At 38.7% G+C, this 20,877-nt stretch overlaps 1 protein-coding gene across 1 annotated transcript in view; it reads right to left on the bottom strand.

Moving 5' to 3' along the window:
• Positions 1–20,877, bottom strand: part of ANKFN1 (ankyrin repeat and fibronectin type III domain containing 1) — a 137,117-nt gene that overhangs the window by 65,046 nt on the left and 51,194 nt on the right. Inside the window, exons 6-8 of the mRNA XM_039343567.1 lie at positions 13,946–14,043; positions 9,049–9,139; positions 1,251–1,358 (exon numbers count right to left, since the gene is read on the bottom strand). Coding sequence (XP_039199501.1) covers positions 1,251–1,358; positions 9,049–9,139; positions 13,946–14,043 — 297 coding nt within the window. The remainder of the gene's footprint in view (positions 1–1,250; positions 1,359–9,048; positions 9,140–13,945; positions 14,044–20,877) is intronic.

The raw sequence follows: 20,877 nt of genomic DNA, 5'->3' as shown, positions 1-20,877 counted from the left end.
TTGTGTGTAGACCAGTGTCACTCAACCTTGGCAACTCTTAAGATGTGTGGATTGAACTCCCAGGTAGCCTGCAGAATTCTTGGAGTTGAAGTTCACACATCTTAATCTACATCAGGGTTGAGACACCCTGGTGTAGATTATGAACGTTGGTGTTATGGTTCCGGCTAATGAAACACTTCAAAGAACTTCCAGGCATTTATTTTCCTAAAAGCCTTTGATTGTTACAAAATGTCGGCACAGGCACAGTGGAGGGATGCTAGGATCTAAGTTCTCTTCCTCTGAGCAGTTAAATTATCAGCATGTTCCCTCCCTAAATTAGCCGTCATATATCACATTATCCAATTAGTGTGAAAGTCAAAGGTTTTCTTCCTGTTTCTTTCCCAGGCTTTACCCCCTACCCCCCCTTCTGCTCTGTATTAACCCCATAAATACCAGACAGTTCTGCATATTGTCAAAAGCAAGAATATACAATATTTGCAGCATTGACACTTGGTGCTTAATGATTCACAAGAACATTCAGCATAAATGGCACATTTATTAGATACAGGGGTCCTCAACCTTGGCAACTTTAAGATTTGTGGACTTCAGCTCCCAGAATTCCTCAGCAAAGCTGGCATTAGAAGGACTGAGTGAAATTAAAGTCATGGCTTTGGAAGCTCCTTCCCATTATTGAGAGGAGGAGGCTTGGAATATGCAGCAACACGGGAAAGCCATTTTATTTGTGATCCAGTTGGGCTGCCTTTTTCTTGCAGATTGTAGGAGTTTAATAAAACCGCAGATTTTATTGAATTTGCAGAATACAGCGATTTTCTCATTTGTCCAGGAGATGGCTAAAGCAAAGCATCATTTCCAACATTTTCTGTTACCCCTTCTTGCAAACAAGCAAGGAAGGATTTCGACATTTTAAATGCTTTTCATTTATGAGACTGGGAGGGAAAGAAAAAGAGAAAGAGAGAGAGAGAGAGAGAAGGAGAGAGAGAAAAGGGGGGTGCAATGAGGCGGGGCTGGGTGGGTTAGAGAAGGAGGGAGGAGAGTACTTTGGCGAAAGCTTGTTTTCAAATGTTTGCTATGTTGCCCCTTTGGAGAAGCCAGAGCGAGATAGTCTGCTAAAGTGATTCCAGATGGGCCAATATTAATATCTCTCCTTTCCTGATGAGTGGAAAGGTATAACCCAGATAGAAGGCTGCTAAAATTACAAGTGCCATGGAGGCCTTGGCTGGTGCCCTTCGCGATGGATATTTCACTCTTACCTCGGCAACTGTAGCTCGGTCGAGACGCTCTAACCTGCTGCAGCAAACGTTCCAGGGCTTCAATCTGTCCCCGGTGCTTAGGCTCTCTGCCATCACAGTCTTTCCAGTCTGGTGAACAAAAGAAACAAACGAGATGAAAGTCGAGCAAAGGGGAGAGCGGTGGCCCTGCTCCCCTGTCTGCTGGCTACCGAGAGAACTAGAGCCCAGGGCCCCGGGCCCCTATTTTAATGTTTGCCCTTGATCAGGCCCTGGGTGTAAAATGCAAATGGCTACCAGCCAGCTTGCTTTACTATCCCTTGCTAAGTTCAAAGAAATTCTCTCTCTAAAGAAGAGCGGTTTTTGGGGGCATCACTAGAGCATGAGCTGAGAATGGGGAAATTCTCTTAACATTTTTCTACCTGGTCGTGAAGGGAGTGAATTGTTTTAGATAATCCTCTCTTTCTCTGCCAAGATCAGAAGGCAAAAATAAGCTGCCAAGGATAAAGCTCATCTCATGTACGCTAGTTTGAAGTAGAACTGGGGAGGCTGGGTTCAAATTCACATATTCAGCTCTGGGAGTCTTCAGAGTGACTTTGGACCAACCTCCTTGCCAAGAGGTGAGCAATCCAACAACATCCCATCTCATTGGTGGCCTCTGAATCACTCCAAGATTATACTGTTGGAATGCAGTGAGAAAATGACCAATTTTCTGAGTCCCTAGGGATTGGGCGGCATATAAATTTTATTAATAAATAAATAAATAAATAAATAAATTTTAGTAGTGCAATTTCTACTTTGTTTTGACATTTTGGGGAGATTTTAGGAGTGGGAGGAAGAGCAGAAGTCTTTGCAAGAAACACTTCTGTTCTCATACTCTTGCTCTCGTAGCCCAACCCCAGACCAACCCAGTTTTTTCACCCTTCCCTTTTTGATGACATCATTATGATGCTGCTGGGCCTTTTCTGGCCAATCAACAGGTCCGGAGGCCAAGTCGCAGCTCCTAATTTAGAAGAAACTATTTATCCCAATCTTAGCCAGAATGGTTTCTCATGGTTGTTTTCAAGATGAATTGGCTGAAGGGAATGTTAAGTAGGCTGTATCGAGCTCCCGGTGAAAAAGTGACATAGTAATTTAATTCAGAAACACACCAAATATTAAAAAGAACAGTCTTTTATAAGACTTGTCGCTCAGGTAATATTTTTGGAGAAATTGGGAAATGACTTATAAATATCACATGAGTTAGAGGATGGCAACCTGTTGTTGAAATTATAACTAGTAGAGTCATCTGGGTTCCCTCAAAATGCTCCTCTTCAGAACAAGGTATGCACAGGCATATACCTCATTTTATTGCATTTGGTTTTATTTTGCTTTGCAGATATTGCACTTTTTACAAGATAGGTAGACAAAATGCCAAATCCAGTCTGAACATCTGGCTGACTGTGCGATGATCCATAACAACAACAACAATAACAATAATAATATGTGACAATACTTTTAACACCCACCAAACAACATCTTGGGAAGTTGGGAAGGATTTGATAGGTGAGAGCAGAATCCATCACCCTTTGGCAAACACAACTATTTCCAAGCTCTAATAGCAAAACGGTTCATCTAAGAGGCTAGATACATTCAGGGTAACCACATTTCTGTAATATAATGGCTGCATACACACCAACAACTAAAGCCAAATAAAACCTTTCAAATCAGTGGAAAAATTGAAATATAACTCTTGCAAGCAATAATTTATAAACCAAGTAGACCCATGTTCTTTGGGTTGGCCTGAGTTAATAAGTTTTATTTGGCTGATTTGTGCATCTGTATCAGAACATTCATTTTATTTGTATCAGAACATTTGTCAGAGGATATAAAATCATTAGAGAATTTGTATATATTAGTAGATCAAGTGAAGTATAATAAGGTTAAGTGTTCATGACATGTTAATTAACATAGCAGCGACAATCTATTTGTTTTCCCATCAACACTGGTCTGTGAATAGTTGTGGTTTTCATATATTGTATTGCATGCTTAAAATCTTTATTACAAAAAAAAATCACCGTCTCTTAATATCAATATTAACATTTTTCTCTACACCCACTTGAATGGCATGTACCCTGCCAACTATGGTTAATACATCATGCTCTTTATTCCAATAGTGTAATCTTTCCAGTCCAGAAAAGCTTATATACAGTAGTTATTAGTAGCAGTACATTTTTGATTGCTCTGAAGCCTGAGCTTGCTTGTTTATTTATCTGAAGAATTTATAGTTTCCATCAAGGCAGCAAATAATAGAGGGTTAAAACCCACATGAACAGCATAATATTAAAGATAATACTCCAAACCAAGTGACATAACATATGCGTGAGCTTTATAAATAATCCTATTTCTAATTCTGAGATTAAAACTAAACAAATTAACCAATAGGGCTCATTCAATCTGGCTGTTCTTCCAGTCTTTGGGGTCAGGAGGTTGACCTCCCAAATTGGGAGGAATAGCCAGAAATGTAATGCTTTGCATAAAGCCCATGGCATTAGGGCCATTTGGATCTTTGGAGGGAAGCCATAGGGCAGAAGTTGTGGTAAGAAAGGCACAACTCTTGGGTCACAGAAAATTACACTGAGTAATGTAATGGACTTGAAACATGACAACCCTGCCATTGTTGGTGGCACAAGCAGAGACAATCAACATAATGGCTCCACAAATAATCTGGCCCTCTGTGCTATTTATTGGTGAGGGCCCACCAGATTTATTGGTGATAACAAACACTTTGTATTGCATCTAGATGCTTACAGGAAGCCAGTGCAATGCACACAGCATAGGTTTTATGTCAAAGTGTTATGAAATGGTACAAACTGCCCATGCCATGCATTCTGGACCAGTTGCAACTTCCAGAGGCTCTTTAAGATATGCCCTATGTATGGCATATTAGAGTAAACCAATTGTGAGGGAAGTAAGACATGAATCACCATAAGTAGGGCCTCTCAGTCCAAACATGGAAGCAATAGGTGCACAAGGCAAACTTGTGCAAAAGCCCTTATAGCCATGGTCTTCATCAGGAACCATGAATCCAGGAGGACCCAGTTACCTTCAAACTTTGGGTGAACCTTGCTCAAAGCCAGAGATAGAAAGTCCCCAAATCTGTGTGGGGAAGGGTTCAAAACTCACAGTTGCTCTCTTTTGACAGGATTGAGCTAAAATTTATTCTTCCCCATTCAGACCTCTACAGCCTCCAGGCACGGGAGTAGAACCTCAACAGCATCCCCTGGATGACAGAGCCAATGTCATCATATTGGGTATCATCATATTTATGTCTCACTCTGTGTTCACAGATGTCTTTTGCAAACCCTGAAAAGCAGGAGCCCTGGGCTCAATCTCTCTCTCCATTCTATCAAAACCAATGTTCAAAAGGACAAATCCTCAGCCATGTTCCTGTTCCATCAGCCAGTCCCACGTACTTGCTTTCCAGAAAAATAAAAGTTGAAGGCAGAACTGTCTTTGTGCATTACCTTTATTCAAAACTTCTGTTTAGCTTGCTGGTATCACACTGTTAATGAGCAAAGGCCTATCTTGGAAACAAAGTATAGATAACAAACTCAGGCAAAGTCCTTGAATGATTAACTTGGCTCAAGTTAAGAGTTAAAAAGGCAAAACACAAACTTTGGGTACATCCCCCTGAATATTGTGGCAAATGCTTTCCAGATGGTTTTAAGTTTTCTCTATATGCTTATACTGGTAGTTCTCGTTTAATGACATTAACTGGGGCTGAAAACATATGGGATTGTAAGTTTAAAAAAATGACCATGTGACTTCACTGCTTAGTAACAGCAGCTTAAACAAAGACTATGTGGATCTTTATATGAGGTCCTTACATGACTGTGATTTCCAATTTCCTGCAGGCTTCCCCTGCTTGAGTTGCTTGTGGGAAGCCCGCAAGGAAAGTTGCAAACAGCAATCACATGACCACAGATATGCTGAAATGGCCATAAGTACAAGGTCTGGTTGTAACTATCACTCGTTCAGTGCCATTATAATGGTCGCTGGACAAATGGTCAGTAAACGAGAACCATCTGTATAACATGAAGAGCTTTTACAATAATCAAGTCTCTTAAGCCTAAATACTATGGCTTTACACATGTAGTACAACACCATACAGGAAGAGCTGAATACAGAAGGAATGTAGCATCTTCATCAACCTCTTCCCTCTCCAGCTGCACTCTGAAGTCTGTATTGGCATGTAGTTAGATTGACTCTTAAGTCTTAAAATTCAGAATCTGGCATGTAATTCAAAGCTTGCTACTTGGTGCCTAGTACATTATTTCCTTATTTTACTTTTTTGAAGGTTTTTTTGTTAAAGTCTCACTAAAAAAAGAATACCTTCTGTGTTTTAATGAACTTGGTCTCTGAAGTCCATCAGATCCCACAGCAGGCTTCTATTCTGATTGTTTGTTGTGTGATTTACTTATGGAATACCCTGTTTTCAGTAATCATTTCAAATGGGAAGTGAGAAGAGGGTATATTGTTAGATCTTAACCTGATGTCAACTGGAATTAGCTATGAACAAAGGAACTGGAACCATTGCAACTTCCATCCCTAGTCCCTGGAGTTGGGGTTCAGAAAGACATATGACTGATGATGTTGAAAGAGAAGTCAAAGAGGGCCAGGATGCAGTAGCCCCATTTTGAGACTAGGTGAAGTTACAAACAAGCATAATCGAAGCTATATCCAGATCTGAATCCTGACTGGAAAGAGTCCAGATAATCCATTCCCTCCAGGGCTCTTTGGATGTGCAAGCAGATCATCTTCTCAACAACTTCCTTAAAAAGGGAAGGTTGGAGACTGGACAGAAATTGTCCAGCTCCATTAAGTCAAATGATGGTCTCTTGAGGAGAGGGCAGATAATTGTCTCTCCAGAGCAGACCAATGAACTTCCACTTACAAGGAAACATCAAACAGACTGACCCAACTGTACATGCCTTGTCCAATTGGGGGGAAGAGGAGGAAGGGGGGGAACCTGTACTAAGTCACAGGTAGTCAGATTCATAGCTGCAAGGATCAGCTGATCCATGTCCTCAGGACTAACAGGGTCAAACTCTGTCTTGAATCACATTGATCTGCAAGATAGCTGAAGTGAAAGCAAACTTCCCCTGAAGCAGAGAAAATCAGAATCTGAATCTTTCTTAAGCTTGGTTAGTTTTTTAAAAAGATTTATACAGAAATCAATGTTACCATATTTCTATAAAAAGTGTCAGATGTTAATTGCCTGCTTTGTGATTACAGTACATCCCACATCCCAGATTATCTTACTCCTTCTGAGCTTAAAGGTTGATTTTAAGTGTGAATACCACTGTTGAAACAGCACATTTCACTACTTTATATCACCATGGAGTGGTCTATGCTGATATTAGACAATGCTTGGCTGCCTTGTCCCACCTCCCAGCTCTCAGTATTCCAGTGTGGTCAATGACTATCAGAACAGGGGAAAGGACTCTAAACACAGCAAAACAAAAGACAAAGGATTTGTGTTTCAATGATAAGCAAGAGGTTAGTTGAGTAAGTTAGTTGTTTCAGGGATAAGTGAGGGGTTATTTATTTCTGGCCAAAGAGTCCTGATTGCTATACTGGTTCTCTATGAAGACAAGTAAAGATGCCCATTTCTCTTGCATCCTCATATCTTCACAAATCAAAATAGATTCCTACATTTTTACTGTAGAATCAGAAAACTGGATTTTCACAAAGGCTGATAATTTACAAATAGTCATATTTTCAGCTGATTTTCCTATCACAAAGCTTTGGGATGAGAATTGCTGAATGATGATCTATGCTAGAGTTCACCAAGCTGTGTTGACTTTCTATTTTGCTGGCATCTCTAAACACTGGATAGTTACAGTACTGGATGTTTGTTTATAAAATACAAGAAGACATTCAGGTCCTTTCATCTTAGCTACTAGATTCTCTGTATTCCCGTTTTTGCACAATGTGATTCTGGTGCCAGTCAAACAACAACAATAAACCTTCAACTCTCTGTATGTGTGTCTGTGTTGATGTCTGTGTAGATAGTTAGCTCCTGCATCCATCGTCCTGCAATTTGTACATACATTGTATCCTTCTGAAAATTTGTAGGTTCCAACATGCAAGATGTTGACATCTTTTAGCAGTAAGATGCATGCTCCCGCAATTTCCCTCCTTCTACAGGTAGTCCTTGACTTATGGCTACAATTGAGCCCAAAATTTCTGCTGCTAAGCAAGACATTTGTTAAGTGAATTTTGCCCCATTTTACAACCTTTCTTGCCATAGTTGTTAAGTGAACTATTGCAATTGTTAGGCTAGTAACACAGTTGTTAAGTGAACCTAGCTTCCCCATTGACTTTGCTAGTCAGAAGGTCACAAAAGGTGGTCATGTGACCCCGGGACTCTGCAACTGTCATAAATATGAGTCAGTTTCCAAATGTTTGAATTTTGGTTATGATGGGGATGTTGCAATGGCCGTAAGTGTGAAAAATGGTCATAAATCACTTTTTTCAGTACTATGGTAACTTTGAACAGTCACTAAACAAACTGTTGTAAGTCGAGGATTACCTGTATTGCTCTCCTTTGTGCAATGTGATTTTTTTGTCAATTGAGCAAAAACCAAAAACGGGAAAAAACAAAACAGTCTTGAACTGCAGGAAAGAATCAGCAGGGACACTGAAGCTATTGGAGGACACATAGGGGACTGAGAAGTAAACTAAAGCAATAAACGACACATGTAAAGAATACACTACGATCTATCAATCATGTGAAACCAGAAAAATAATATGGTAAATGGAGAAAACCACTTCAGGATTCTACTCTAGAAAGTCCCGAACTAAAGTAGTTGCAGACTAATCGAAACTGTGAACGGCAATGCTGGAGAGAATATTTATGACAAAAATAAATTGTTCCCATTGATTATGTATCAATAGTTCCCAACTACAATTTATTAGATTTTCAAGCAGAATAAGAAATTATTCTAATGCCTGAATAAAAGATAGTGGGAACAAAGAAAGTCAGCATGGGCCCAATCAGTTTAAATAGTGAATCAATTGTTCCCATTGATTATGTATCAATAGTTCCCAACTACAATTTATTAGATTTTCAGGCAGAATAAGAAATTATTCTAATGCCTGAATAAAAGATAGTGGGAACAAAGAAAGTCAGCATGGGCCCAATCAGTTTAAATAGTGAATCATATAGTTCATAAACAGCAGGATGTCAGGAAGGAAGGAACAACATATCACACAAAAATACATCTCTAGGTGTTTTTGTAATATTCTGATTTTTTTCTTCTTCAAATGTCAATTAGAACCTAATTACTGTTTAAAGAATGCACTGGTAATGCATAAGAGTCACCCAAGCATGCGTTTTTCTGTGTATTGTAGGATCGGATTAAAACTCCACCTCTTCAGCTCATTTTGTCACGATATCAAGTTTGCTTCCAATAATGTCCCAGATGAATCAACAGAGCGAAAACAATTCTTCTGCTTTGTCCTGCAATCCCTTTGCATCACCTTTTGCACAGGCCATAATGAAATGAGAAAAATCTTCTAATACTAATATTATGTTTGTTTCTCTCAACTACCAGATATGATCACCAGTTTCTGAAGAAAGAGAGAATAGCCACTTTTAAACATTTTGTCTCTTGCTAATAGCATTGTTTTACTAATTTTTTTATAGTGATTTTTTTACCAGCTAGAAAGTGAGTGAGAGAGAGAGAGAGGGAGAGAGAGAGAGGGAGAGAGAGAGAGAGAGAACAAGCACTGGTCATATAAGTGTAACATCAACACCAAAAGCATCTTAACCTACTAGAAGGAGAAGCACAGCAAGGTGAGGAAGTCTGAGGCTGTCCCCAGCCTTTCATGTTATGGGCGTACACTTGGACATAATACCTTTGGCCCTGTAAATGAAAAATAAAAGACAAAACTTCAAGTTTATATACATGGCCAAGGTACATTTTTTGAAGTCACAAAGTTATGCAGTGGCAAAGGTGAACATAGTGACGAAAACACATTCCCTCCCCCTCCCCCAAGCTATTTATATTAGGATATGCCAATTTGGCCAGAGTTTCAACTCCTATAATTCAGCAGAATAAACAGCATTTAAGTAAGGTGGCCAACTTTTTTACAATGAAAAGGAGGAAACAAATAAATTGAAGAAAAAATATCATAAATAAAAGAAACATTTTATTCATTGCAACAATAATATAGACAACGTGCATGTGCAAAGTTTGCCAGCCAGGTGTTTTGGTGCGCTCAGCAGCAATTCCTATTGGCTTTCAAAAGCCAATAGTGGGAGTAGCACAGCTCATGCAAAAGTTGAAAAAAAAAAACCCCATCAAAAAAAGGTGCCAGAACGCCGTTCTGAGCGTTCTATGAGGGAAAAAAAAGCCCTGCAGATTAGTCTTCAAATATCGAAAAGGAGGACATGAAGGAGGACACTTTTTGAGGGAGGACAGAACTTACAAAAGGAGGACTGTCCTCCTTAAAAGAGAACAGTTGGTCACCTTAATTTGAGGCAACTTGTGGTTGTTATCTAGGACACTTTCATGTCAGACAGGCGTGCCTTGATATCAGGCAGATCTCCACTCCAATTGGGATTACCTCAGTGGTAATCAGCCAGTTCGCACCGGTTCGGTAGAACAGGTAGCTAATTTTTTGTTGCCCGGGCCCAGAATAGACTTCCGGAAGTAGTATCCACAAAGAGAACCGGTTGTTCACATATTTGAATCCCACCACTGGATTACCTAGTATGGTGGCAAATGAGACCAAGGACAATCTGAGGAGAAGAAGAAAGAGAAGAAAAAGAAGGAAGAAGAGGAGGAGGAGGAAGAGGATCATGCAAGAAGCAAAACCTGAAAAAAGGCAAAGAGAATGCTTTCTTTTTTTCTCTGCTCTTACTAGCCTCAGCCTCCTTTGCTTCTTACTGGAGCAATTCAAAAATACATGTATTCTAAGTAGCTGTGGAGAAGACATTTAAACCTTTGTCTTCTCTGCTCTGTTACTGAGGAAAATGAGGGAAATAGTACAATACTGGCTTTGGGGGGGAAATAATCTGTGGGCATCTTCTAAGGCAAATATAATTTTCAAAGAGAGTTTAGTCTGTAAATCACAGTAGCAAAAGAAAAGATTAAAATCTCACTTCTGTCTGCTCTGATTCTGCTAAATATTGGCTTCATATCTTGGGACACATTAGATGCAAAATACATTTCATATAATGTACTTTGGCCAGAGCATTTATCTATCCCTAAAAATTACCCACCTCAATTTTAACTGTTGTTCAGTTTTGTACCTTCCCTTTCACAAGTTTGTTTCTGTATTTTTTTTTATTAGCTTACAAAATTAGCAAAAAATGTTTGTATTTTCACAGATTTTTGAATATTTTTTCCTTATACAAACACACACATTTACAGGTACTTTCCCCTAATATATATAATTTCCCCTTAATTATGCTTGTTTTGGGGTGCCCTTGTCCTCAATGTTTCCATTTTGGGACTTATGATACATAACACATAATTTTTTTAAAAAAGTTTTTCAGTATGTAGGGAGTAATAAGTTTGGGGAAGAGTAAATTGAAAAAATTATTAGCATTTACTTCCATTCTTATTCCACTTAAAATGTATAAGTTTGGTAGTGATTTGGAGTATATCCTCCACAATCACAAATATCTCTTTTTTTCCCTAGTTAGTCAAGAAAAAATTGAAATTAACCCACCCTGCTCTTTATCCCTGTCAAAATTTCTTTCATCCCCAAAACAACCCCTCTCATCAACTGTTCTTTCTTTATTTAAATACTTAACTGCTGGGTATTTGGCACATCAATAGATCAGCTGAAGAGGGAAAATATTTTGGAAACTGAAAAATGTATAAGTAAATCTTGAATTTTTTCCTGGTTGATATTTTAATTTAAGTCAAGAGGACAATTAGGGAATGCCATTTCCCCCCTTATTTAGAGGGTAGCATCATAAATCCCCAAGGCTCATATCCAAACCAGGGATGTATAATTTTGAATACATCCAATCTTGTTTATGCGGGACTGATGTCATATTCCAGCTGCTTTAAATGAATGAATGAATGAATGAATCAACCCAAGGTCCATTTACAGACAGGGAAATATTGGACTTACTTTTGAAAATGTACAGGGTGGCTGGGGCTTTTGTTTTCTCTTTCTTTTAACAACAAAATAGTCAGTCCAGGAAGTCCTGCAAAGGAGAAGCAGCCTCTGTGAAAAACTCCAGACTGCTATGACAAGATGGGGTGTTTCTGCTGCTAAAAGAAAAACAAAGGCCTAGATCCCTAACCACCTTTTAAATTTTCAAAAGAAAAATAGACATTTCTTGGAGGAGATGATGATCACCTGCCAAGCTTTGTTTTAACAAGAGTTTCCTTTCATCTGTCCTTAATCAGCACCAGGATATGATGAGATTTTTCTGGTATCTCTGTCTGTCAGAAGGAGACCATCAGAGATCTGGAACCAAAGGGGGTGTATTGAAAGCTCAGCTGCCAATGCACTTCACTTTGGAGATATAAATGACTGAACTTTCAAAGTTTTAACACTCATCTTGGGTACTGCTTCACCACAATCCTCTCACAAACATTCATGTTATCTCTAAGGCCTAAGGAAAAAGCTCTATGATTTAATAATAATATTAATAATAGAGTTGGAAGGGACCTTGGAGGTCTTCTACTCCAACCCCATGCTCAGGTAGGAAACTCTGTACCATTTCAGACAAATGGCTGTCAGCCTTTTCTTAAAAACTTCCAGTGTTGGAGCATTCACAACTTCTGGAGGCAGGTTGTTCCACTGATTAATTGTTCTGTTAGGAAATGTCTCCTTAGTTCTAGGTTGCTTCTCTCTTTGGTTAGTTTCCATCCATTGCTTTTTGTCCTGCCTTCAGGTGCTTTGGAGAATAGCTTGACTCCCTCCTCCTTATGGCAAGCCCTGAAATATTGGAAGACTGCTATCATGTCACCCCTCATCAGTGGTGGGATTCAGCCAGTTCACACCAGTTTGGCAGAACCGGTAGCTAATTTTTGTTGCCCAGGCCCAAAATGGACTTCCAGAAGCAGCATCCACATAGAGAACTAGTTGTTCACATATTTGAATCCCACCACTCACCCTCATCCTTCTCTTCATTTAACTAGACATAGCCAATTCCAGCAACCATTCTTTATATGTTTTAGCCTCCAGTCTCCTAATAATTTTTGTTGCTCTTCTCTGTACTATTTCTAGAGTCTCAACATCTTTTTTACATTGTGGTGACCAAAACTGGATGCAGTATTCCAAGTGTGGCCTTATCAAGATGTTATAAAGTGATATTAACACTTCACATGATCTTGATTCTACCCCTCTGTTAATGCAGCCTAGCACTGTGTTGGCTTTTCTGGCAGCTGCAGCACACTGCTGGCTCATATTTAAGTGATTGTCCACTAGGACTCTGAGATCCATCTTACAGTTACTACTATTGAGCAAGCTACCACCTATACTATACCTGTGCATTTGGTTTTTCTTGCCTAAATGTAGAACCTTACTTTCTTCACCATTAAATTTCATTTTGCTAGATAGCTCCCAGTGTTCAAGTCTGTCAAGATCCTTCTTTATCTTAAGCCTGTCTTCTGGAGTGTTGGCTATTCCTGCCAGCTTGGTGTTGTCTGCAAATTTGGTGAGTTCTCCATCTATCCTCTCATCCAAATCACTGACTGGATTACTAAATAATCTGGAGAGAAGTATTCAAGTATTCGAGGAGATCAGTATTGCAGCTGCCCATCTGTTGGTTTGAAGCTGAAAACTTTTCTCACGGATATGGCCCTAAGTAATTACTTGCTTGGCACAAATCCAATTTTGAAAACATCTTAAAAAGAAGAGATTCAAATTTGGAATGTTAATATCGTAAAAAGATTCAATACAGGCAGCAATAATATAGTCTAAATTGTTAGTTCGTATGCAGTTTTAAAATCAATAATGTGCCCGTCCTGATTCTGACTCTCTGAGATTTGCAATAGTATAAACACGTTATGAAGTATATGTTATCCTGATTGGAAGTATTGTGAACATTATAGGCTTGGAGGTTATAAACATTTGTTTATTTAGCCACTTTGTAAGTGGAGAATGATTGATTTATTTTCTCGTAAATTCATTTCTGCTGCTGATAATGATGCTGTTTTATTTGCTTTTTTTTTTTTTACTACCAACCAAATCCACCCTCAGCTGTTTATGAAGGACCAATGTGGAGGTAAATGTGTTCACTCTCACCAGATTGTCTGTTGAGAGATCATCTGATTGCCCATCTTCCATCCACTTTTAATCTTTATAAAAACATACTTCTTCCCTTTTAAGTTAGTCCATCTAGTGACTTTTGTTTCCCCAACGAAGCAGCGAAGACAGAATTGTTATTTTAGCCATCAGACATGGAGTCAGAATTGAATCTCTCAAAGCCTTTGATCTGCCCTAAGATTAGCCCCCTGATCCATGGCATGGCCGGCTTTCAATCCACTCTTTTCTGATCTCTCCCCGCTAATATAGCAAACTCACACAAAAAGTGATGGAGTTTTCCTACTCTTTGGTGATTTGGGGATGCTGGATGCCAAGCAGAATGTGTTTAACGACTTGCCAGAGAAATGGCACTCAGCTGCTTCTCTCCATTAGAGATTTCTGCTAGCATTTGAAAAAAAAAAAAGGGCAACCTTAATTAACAACTTTTCATTTACCATTGTGAGGCCGGTAATAGTGCATCTCAAAGACTGAAGGTTTTCCATTATGATTTCTCCAGCCAAAGGAGAAAAGTCTTCGGAACAGCTCCATTCCACTAGAAAACAAACCAAAAAGGTAAAGGTCAGATTGGCATGGGTTGCTTCAGAAGGAAGTCTGTAAATGCTAAAGCACTTTAAGGCAATTTTTGCCTTCCAGTTTTCTTAGTCATTTTTAATTTTAAAAATTGCACAATCTTATGCAATCTCCGTTGGCATGGGCACAAGCCTAGTTGCAGTCAGTGGGATTTATATTTAAGATGTCTGAGATTATACTATAAACTAAGTAATTAAAAACAGGAATACAAACTGCAGCTGTATCTAACAGATAAAATCTAACAGATAAAATCAGTGGTCTACAAGGAGAAAGCCTCAGACATGAAACTAACTAAATTTTACCAGAATTGGGTAACTAATAAAGGAAAAATAAGTCCTGGGTATTAACTGGCTCCAGTTTCCAAGATACAGCTTCAGGTCAAAATTGTATCAAAATAATTCAAAATTATGAGGGGGGTTGTGGGATCACACTCTATAACTTTTCTACAAAATGTGATATAGCAATGAGAATGGTGCCACACCAATAATTATAAATTCAGTTTTTCATTGATACCATTAATACATTTTCATGCTTTTTCACTCTGCAAGAGGTTCCACTGTTGTAATCTGGAGCCTAGTAGTTCTGCTTTACTCTTAGGCAATTCCAAATCCCTGATCAGGTCATTTAGTTCACTCTGTGCTGTGAAATTAGATGCGGTTCAGGAGGAGCATACAGTGGGCTAAAGTTTGAGTCTACTGACATTAGACGGCTCTGGATCACCTGCATCCTGCTCATTGTCTTTCTCATCATCTGAGTCTAGAGATAGGATTCTGGTCAATCTGGGTACACCATGGAGTACAGGACACAGTGTGGATAGAATGTTTGGATATTCCACGGTCCACTTGAGATCTTGAGATCCCTTTTGCAATTGGGGGAACCATGCAAAAATGATTGGTGGGTTCCCTCCACACCATTGGGACTGTGAAAGGCATGGACATTTTCTTCTTGTTTAGCCAATAATGCAGATAAGTTGCACATGTAATGCAACAATAATGAGGGGCCCAACTCTTGTCCTGATCCCCTATTTTGCATCCAAAATATAGGTGGTATGCCTTTTTTTAATCACTGTTATCACACTGCACTTTTGAGATGCAAATATAACTTCGCCACAACTGTAGTAGAAGATGTCTGCATTATTTACACAATTTCGAGACATCTTGGCTTCTGAGGGAAAATATCACGCAACTGTTCCTTGGAAATGTTAGGCAATGACACTTTCACAAGCCACCAGATGTAACTATATGATACATAGATCTGACCAAGACAAACGTGCCTTGTAATAAGAAAACAATAAATTACAGTTAGATAATAATCTTTAGTCTCAAAGTGAAGATAATTTTATACATTTCTATGTGGTACCATTTTCATTGTTCTACCATGCTTTGTCGAGAAGTTATGAGGCATCATGACCATTCCCTCCCTTATAGACAAATATACTCGCCTGTATATAAACCTTTATTGTGAAACGTCTTAAAAACTTTAGCCAACCAGCACCTTTACCACCTGTTTTCTAATCCATCTAATGTAAGAATTAACACATTATATCTCGGAGGTCAATAATTTCCCAACATTTGTAGACCAGTGATATAAGAGAATAGGTTATATTTGTTGGACTTCATTTATTATCATTATAGTTAGCATTTTAGCTGGCAAATCTGAGAGGTGGGAAAAGATGGAAGTGGAATCCAAGACATTTAAAAACTGGGAAATGTTTGCTTGATACCTAATGTAGGCTTATCAGATTTGGGCTGCAAAAATTCAGATAACCACTAGATATCCGCAAAGGGCTAAAGTTTTCTCTGCCATCATCTGGTAGCTTCCAAATTTCTACAGCCCAAATCTGGTACCACATCTAAAGAAAAAAACACAAGTTAAATCTAAATATGAATGGGAAAGGTATTCCATAAGGCAGCACCACTGAGGAGGCCTCTTCTCTGAGAGATCCTTCATGTTGAACAAGTTCTACCATCTCTTGTATTCTGGCCAAGAGCAGTGATACATTTCTTCTAACAGAATAACAGAGTTGGAAGGGACCTTGGAGGTCTTCTTCTCCAACCTCCTGCTCAAGCAGGAAACCTTATACCATTTCACACAAATGGTGGTCTAATCTCTTCTTAAAAACCTCCAGTGTTGGAGCACCCACAACTTCTGGAGGCAAGTCATTCCACTGATTAATTTTTCTATATTATGCTTCCTATAGGTCTTTAGATCTAATACTCTCTTCCAAGAATTGGCCCTCTTCAAACCTACTGTGAGAAGTAATACATCCATGTTAAATAAATGTTAACTTTTCTCTGGTAACCTTGCATTCGCCAAGGCTTTAACAACATAAGTAGCAGAGACTTTACAGAGAGCCACAGCACTATCTCCAGCCACCTCTATGAAAGGCTGTTAATCGCACATCTTGTAGGGGTTCTTTCTTTCCTATGTATAGCTGCCATTCATTATAACATGCCTATAAGTGTCATTATATTTGATGGCCTTTCACATTTTCCATTGTAAACCACAATTTTTCTGGGCTTTATAACATTTGCTGCATTAAATCACTTAAAAGCAAAGCTGGATATACAAACTGCCAAAACAGACAGATTCCATTACAGTGCCAGCATAAATTGGAGAAGACCATCTTAGTTGTTTAATGTCAAACAAAAGGGATGTGCTGCCTTGTCAGAAAACCTGTACTGGGGGGTGGGTGGGAAGGGGGAGCCTACAATGTGAGGTCATTCTTTGTATTTCATTACACATGATAGGAATGTGCAGTGTAGGTAACTGTTAGAAAGGAAGCAATACATCAAGAATAATCAAGAACCAGGACAAGCTATATTTTAGTAAGTTTTGGCCAAGTGACTAGAAATCAAGACATTGGGGAGAGGAGAAAAAAGGGAAGTAAAAGAATATAAAATGTTATAATTTTAAAAATGTTCGCTCTTATAATCTTTTTTTTTATTGAAAATTTTTAAAAGTTTTTACAAATAAGGAGAAAAAAAAATAAAAAACAAAAAACAACCCTACCCAACCACCCCAACCCTCCCAGTCCATCCCCCCCACCTTCCCAGAGCTGAATATAGGCCTGATTAAAATTTCTAAAAATCTTTAAAAAATTAAAAAATATAAACCATTAATATATCTAAATACATTACCTAAGCTTATAAGATAATTAACAATAATATATATGTAAAAAAAAAACAAAACATAGATATTAAAAAAAGAGAAAAAAATTACTTAAAATAAAAGAGAAAAGAAAGAAGAAAAGATATGTATATAAAAAAAAGAAGTAAAATAAGATGAGATAAAAATAAAAAATATAAGGACAGAGAAGAAAAAAAAATACAATCTATAAAATATTAAAATTTATATATAGGTTATTGAAAAACTAAGTAATATTTTTTATATCCAACTTATGTTGTATAAAATCTATCCATTTTTCCCATACCGCAAAAAACTTCTCTTGCGATTGATCCTTTAAAAAAGCCGAAATCTTTGCCATTTCCGCCAAATAAGAAACTTTAAAAAACCATTCTTGCAAGGTAGGCAAAGATTCCTTCTTCCAGTATTGCCCTACTAACAACCTTGCGGCTGTAATTAAATTTAACATCAGTATAACCTCCTTAACATCACAATCAGTAACAATACCCAACAAAAACAATTGTGGGGTAAATTTTACCCTCCTTCTAAAAATTCTTTGAATATTCCACCATATCTTAATCCAAAAGCTTTTATATTTTTACACGACCACCAAATATGATAATAAGTAGCATCCAAACAACCACATCTCCAACATTTAGGCTGTAAGTCAGGATACATACGAGACATTTTTTGTGGATCAAGGTGCCATCTATAAAACATTTTGTAAAAATTCTCCCTTAAGTTCTGGGCTTGTGTAAATTTAACATTCCTCACCCAGATGGTTTCCCAAGTGTCTAGTAGAACTGGTTCACCAAAATTTTGTGCCCATTTAATCATACATTCTTTAATTAGTTCTGGTTCTGAATCCAGTTCTACTAGTACTCCATAAATTCTCTTAATATGAGTTCGTCTTTGATCTTTTACTTGTTTAAAAAGATTTTCATCTTCTCTAAGCAAACCCATATTACGATCTATCTTCTGGGCTGATGAATTTTGAAAAGAAAAGATAAAGCTAAAAATAATGCATTTAAAATAAAGAAAATATTTTGCCTGTATGCAGCATACTCAATATTTTTTTTTCTTTTTCACAAAACCTTCTTGGGATTAGAGATGCCAAGATTGTCTGTCAGATATACAGTATTTCTGCTTATATTAATTATCTCTTATGAAAACTACTGTATATCCTCTTTTATGATTGATAGGTGGCCCTCCTCAAAGGAAAGTCCTCACTATGTCAGATTCTCTTGCTTATCAGAAGCAGAAAAGAAAATCACTATGTTTTATTTAGAGCTTGATTTTGCTCATACTAAAGCAGCAACATTCTTCTCCCAGTCACTGCTAGCTGTCTTGAAAATCAGTTCTTCGTTCCTACTGAACATTTCATTCGTACTGTATTGGTCAGATAAAGAACGGGGCTTCTGAACACTTACTTTTATCTCATGAACAGCTTGAGAATGGAGATAAATTCATGATTCATAAATTCACACACATTCAATTTTGCAACTACTAAGATTGTTGAATGAGCAGGCACAAAAACAGCCAGGGAAGTGATTGAAGCCTGGGAAACAGGCCCCTCGTCAGTCAACAAGAGTGCCTATTTATCACCAGCCTATCAAGTACTTAGAAGATGAGGGCTGGGCAGCACAAGTAAACAACAGCTAACGACTTAAAAGCCAACCATCAACACACCCCGATCAACATCTAAAAAGCCACATACAACAGGCACCATATAAATATCACACAGAACTGCCCAAAATACACATTCTGGCTAAAGAGAAGTTCCCTGAGGATGTTCTCCTGCATGAGTCCAAAAGCTCAGAAGACAAAACCCCTGGTCCCGGTGACCGACCCAGATTGGATCCTGCAACATTATTCTGGAACACTTATATCTGCCTTCATTTGTGTTAAATTCATGAGTTGTTTCATAATAACAACTGAATGACAGCTTGGTGCTAAGATAAGAAGTCAGAGGAAACCCTCTATTTATACAGCTCTAGTCCACATGGCATTTTGTCCTGCATATCTGATGGGATAATCCACACAAATACTGTCATAAGGAGCAAAGCAACAGTCAAAGAATGCAAATTTGCCTCTGAAGAATGACTGGAATGACCAGAGCCAATTATTGCACATTGTAGCTTATTCTTAAACAATAGTTTATGTATTTTTTCATCCTGCCATGACTTTTTAAAATTATATTATCTCATGGTGGTAAGCAGACCTCAGAAAGCATTATTTCAAAGTAGCTGTTGTTATAGAACAGGGGTGTCAGACTCAATTTCATTGAGGGCCGCATCAGCATTGCTGTTGCCCTCGGGGCCCGGGTGGATGTGGCCAAGGTGGGTGTGGCCTTACTGGTGGGCGTGGATGGAGTGGGTGTGGCCTATTGGGTGGGCATGGCCAGCTTTATATCATTCGCGTCAAGGGGCCCTGTGGGAACCTGGGCAGGAGTGGGACAGATCTCTGGCAGAAGGGGGTGGAACCGGGGCAAGCACCAAGGCATGGTCCATTTCTTCATTCCTCACAAAGGGTGACACCTCCCCAGCATGCACTCAGGGGGTGGGGATGACCCCATGGGGAGATTCCTCACTGTTTCTAGACTGCCTTGTCGAGCTAAGACTGAATGTGTTTCAGCATAGAAGGCCACCACAAAATTGTACATTGGCTCCCGGCCGGCCTGGGCCAGGGCCAAGGCAGCGGGGGCCGTTCCCTCACTGTTTCCAGGATGGCTTCGCTGGCCACATGAAACCACTTTGTGGGCCGCATCCGGCCCCTGGGCCTTGTGTTTGACATGTCTGTTATAGAAGCTCTTGAAAACGCTCTGTGAATTAGTTCTAATTTTTAATTTTGCCCATAAGAATAGCAGTCTTATGTCCAAATCAAAACCACTTCGATACCTCTGAAGTCCACATCTGTCAGTTCTGCTTTCTTACATTGCACTTTTAAAATATTGTCTATGATGAAACGGGTGAATTGTATTGTATGTGGGCATGTGTGCATTTCTTGTCTATCTGTATAGCCACATTCATTAAGTATAGATAACTTTGGAAAGAGCCAGGTTCGATCTGTTGGAAACTATATAGTAATTTAGTACAACATTTATTATATGAATGCACATGAATTGAAACTCAGAGCATTCCAAGCTCTTGGTCTACATCAGGGGTAGGCAACCTTGGCTCTTTTATGATTCGTGGACTTCAACTCCCGAGTCATAAAAGAGTCAAGATTGCCTACCCCTGGTCTAGATGGATGAATATCTGCTTTGCTTTCTTCTTCATGGTATTCCATCCCATCCCATCCCATCCCGTTCTATTCCTCTAGTTCCAGTAACCTTTAAATGGGCAAATCAGATCATCATAGGGCAACAGTTTTTGAACCAAGTACCTCAAATTGGCTAACTTACAGAATATATCCCATGACCAAAACCTATGATTTCCATGAAATTAAAATTCAACAAGTTTTATAAAACATATTACAATATAAACATTATTATAAAACAGCTTATGGCATAATACAAAATGTTATGAAACATACCCTGTGCTGATTGTTGACTGTGTTATACAGTTGAGCATGGGCTATTTTCAAAGGAATTGGGACAGTTCGCCATGGCCATATCATCCCAGCCATCCACAGCAACTCGGTCAAGCCAAGTTGTCCTTGACCCATTTTC

This window comes from Crotalus tigris, unplaced genomic scaffold (assembly GCF_016545835.1).
Source record: "Crotalus tigris isolate CLP2741 ecotype Arizona unplaced genomic scaffold, ASM1654583v1 scf7180000017865.1625608, whole genome shotgun sequence".
In the NCBI taxonomy this organism is placed as follows: Eukaryota; Metazoa; Chordata; class Lepidosauria; order Squamata; family Viperidae; genus Crotalus; species Crotalus tigris.
The sequence above is the reverse complement of the archived record's forward strand: the minus strand, read 5'-3'. Positions and strand labels throughout refer to the sequence as shown.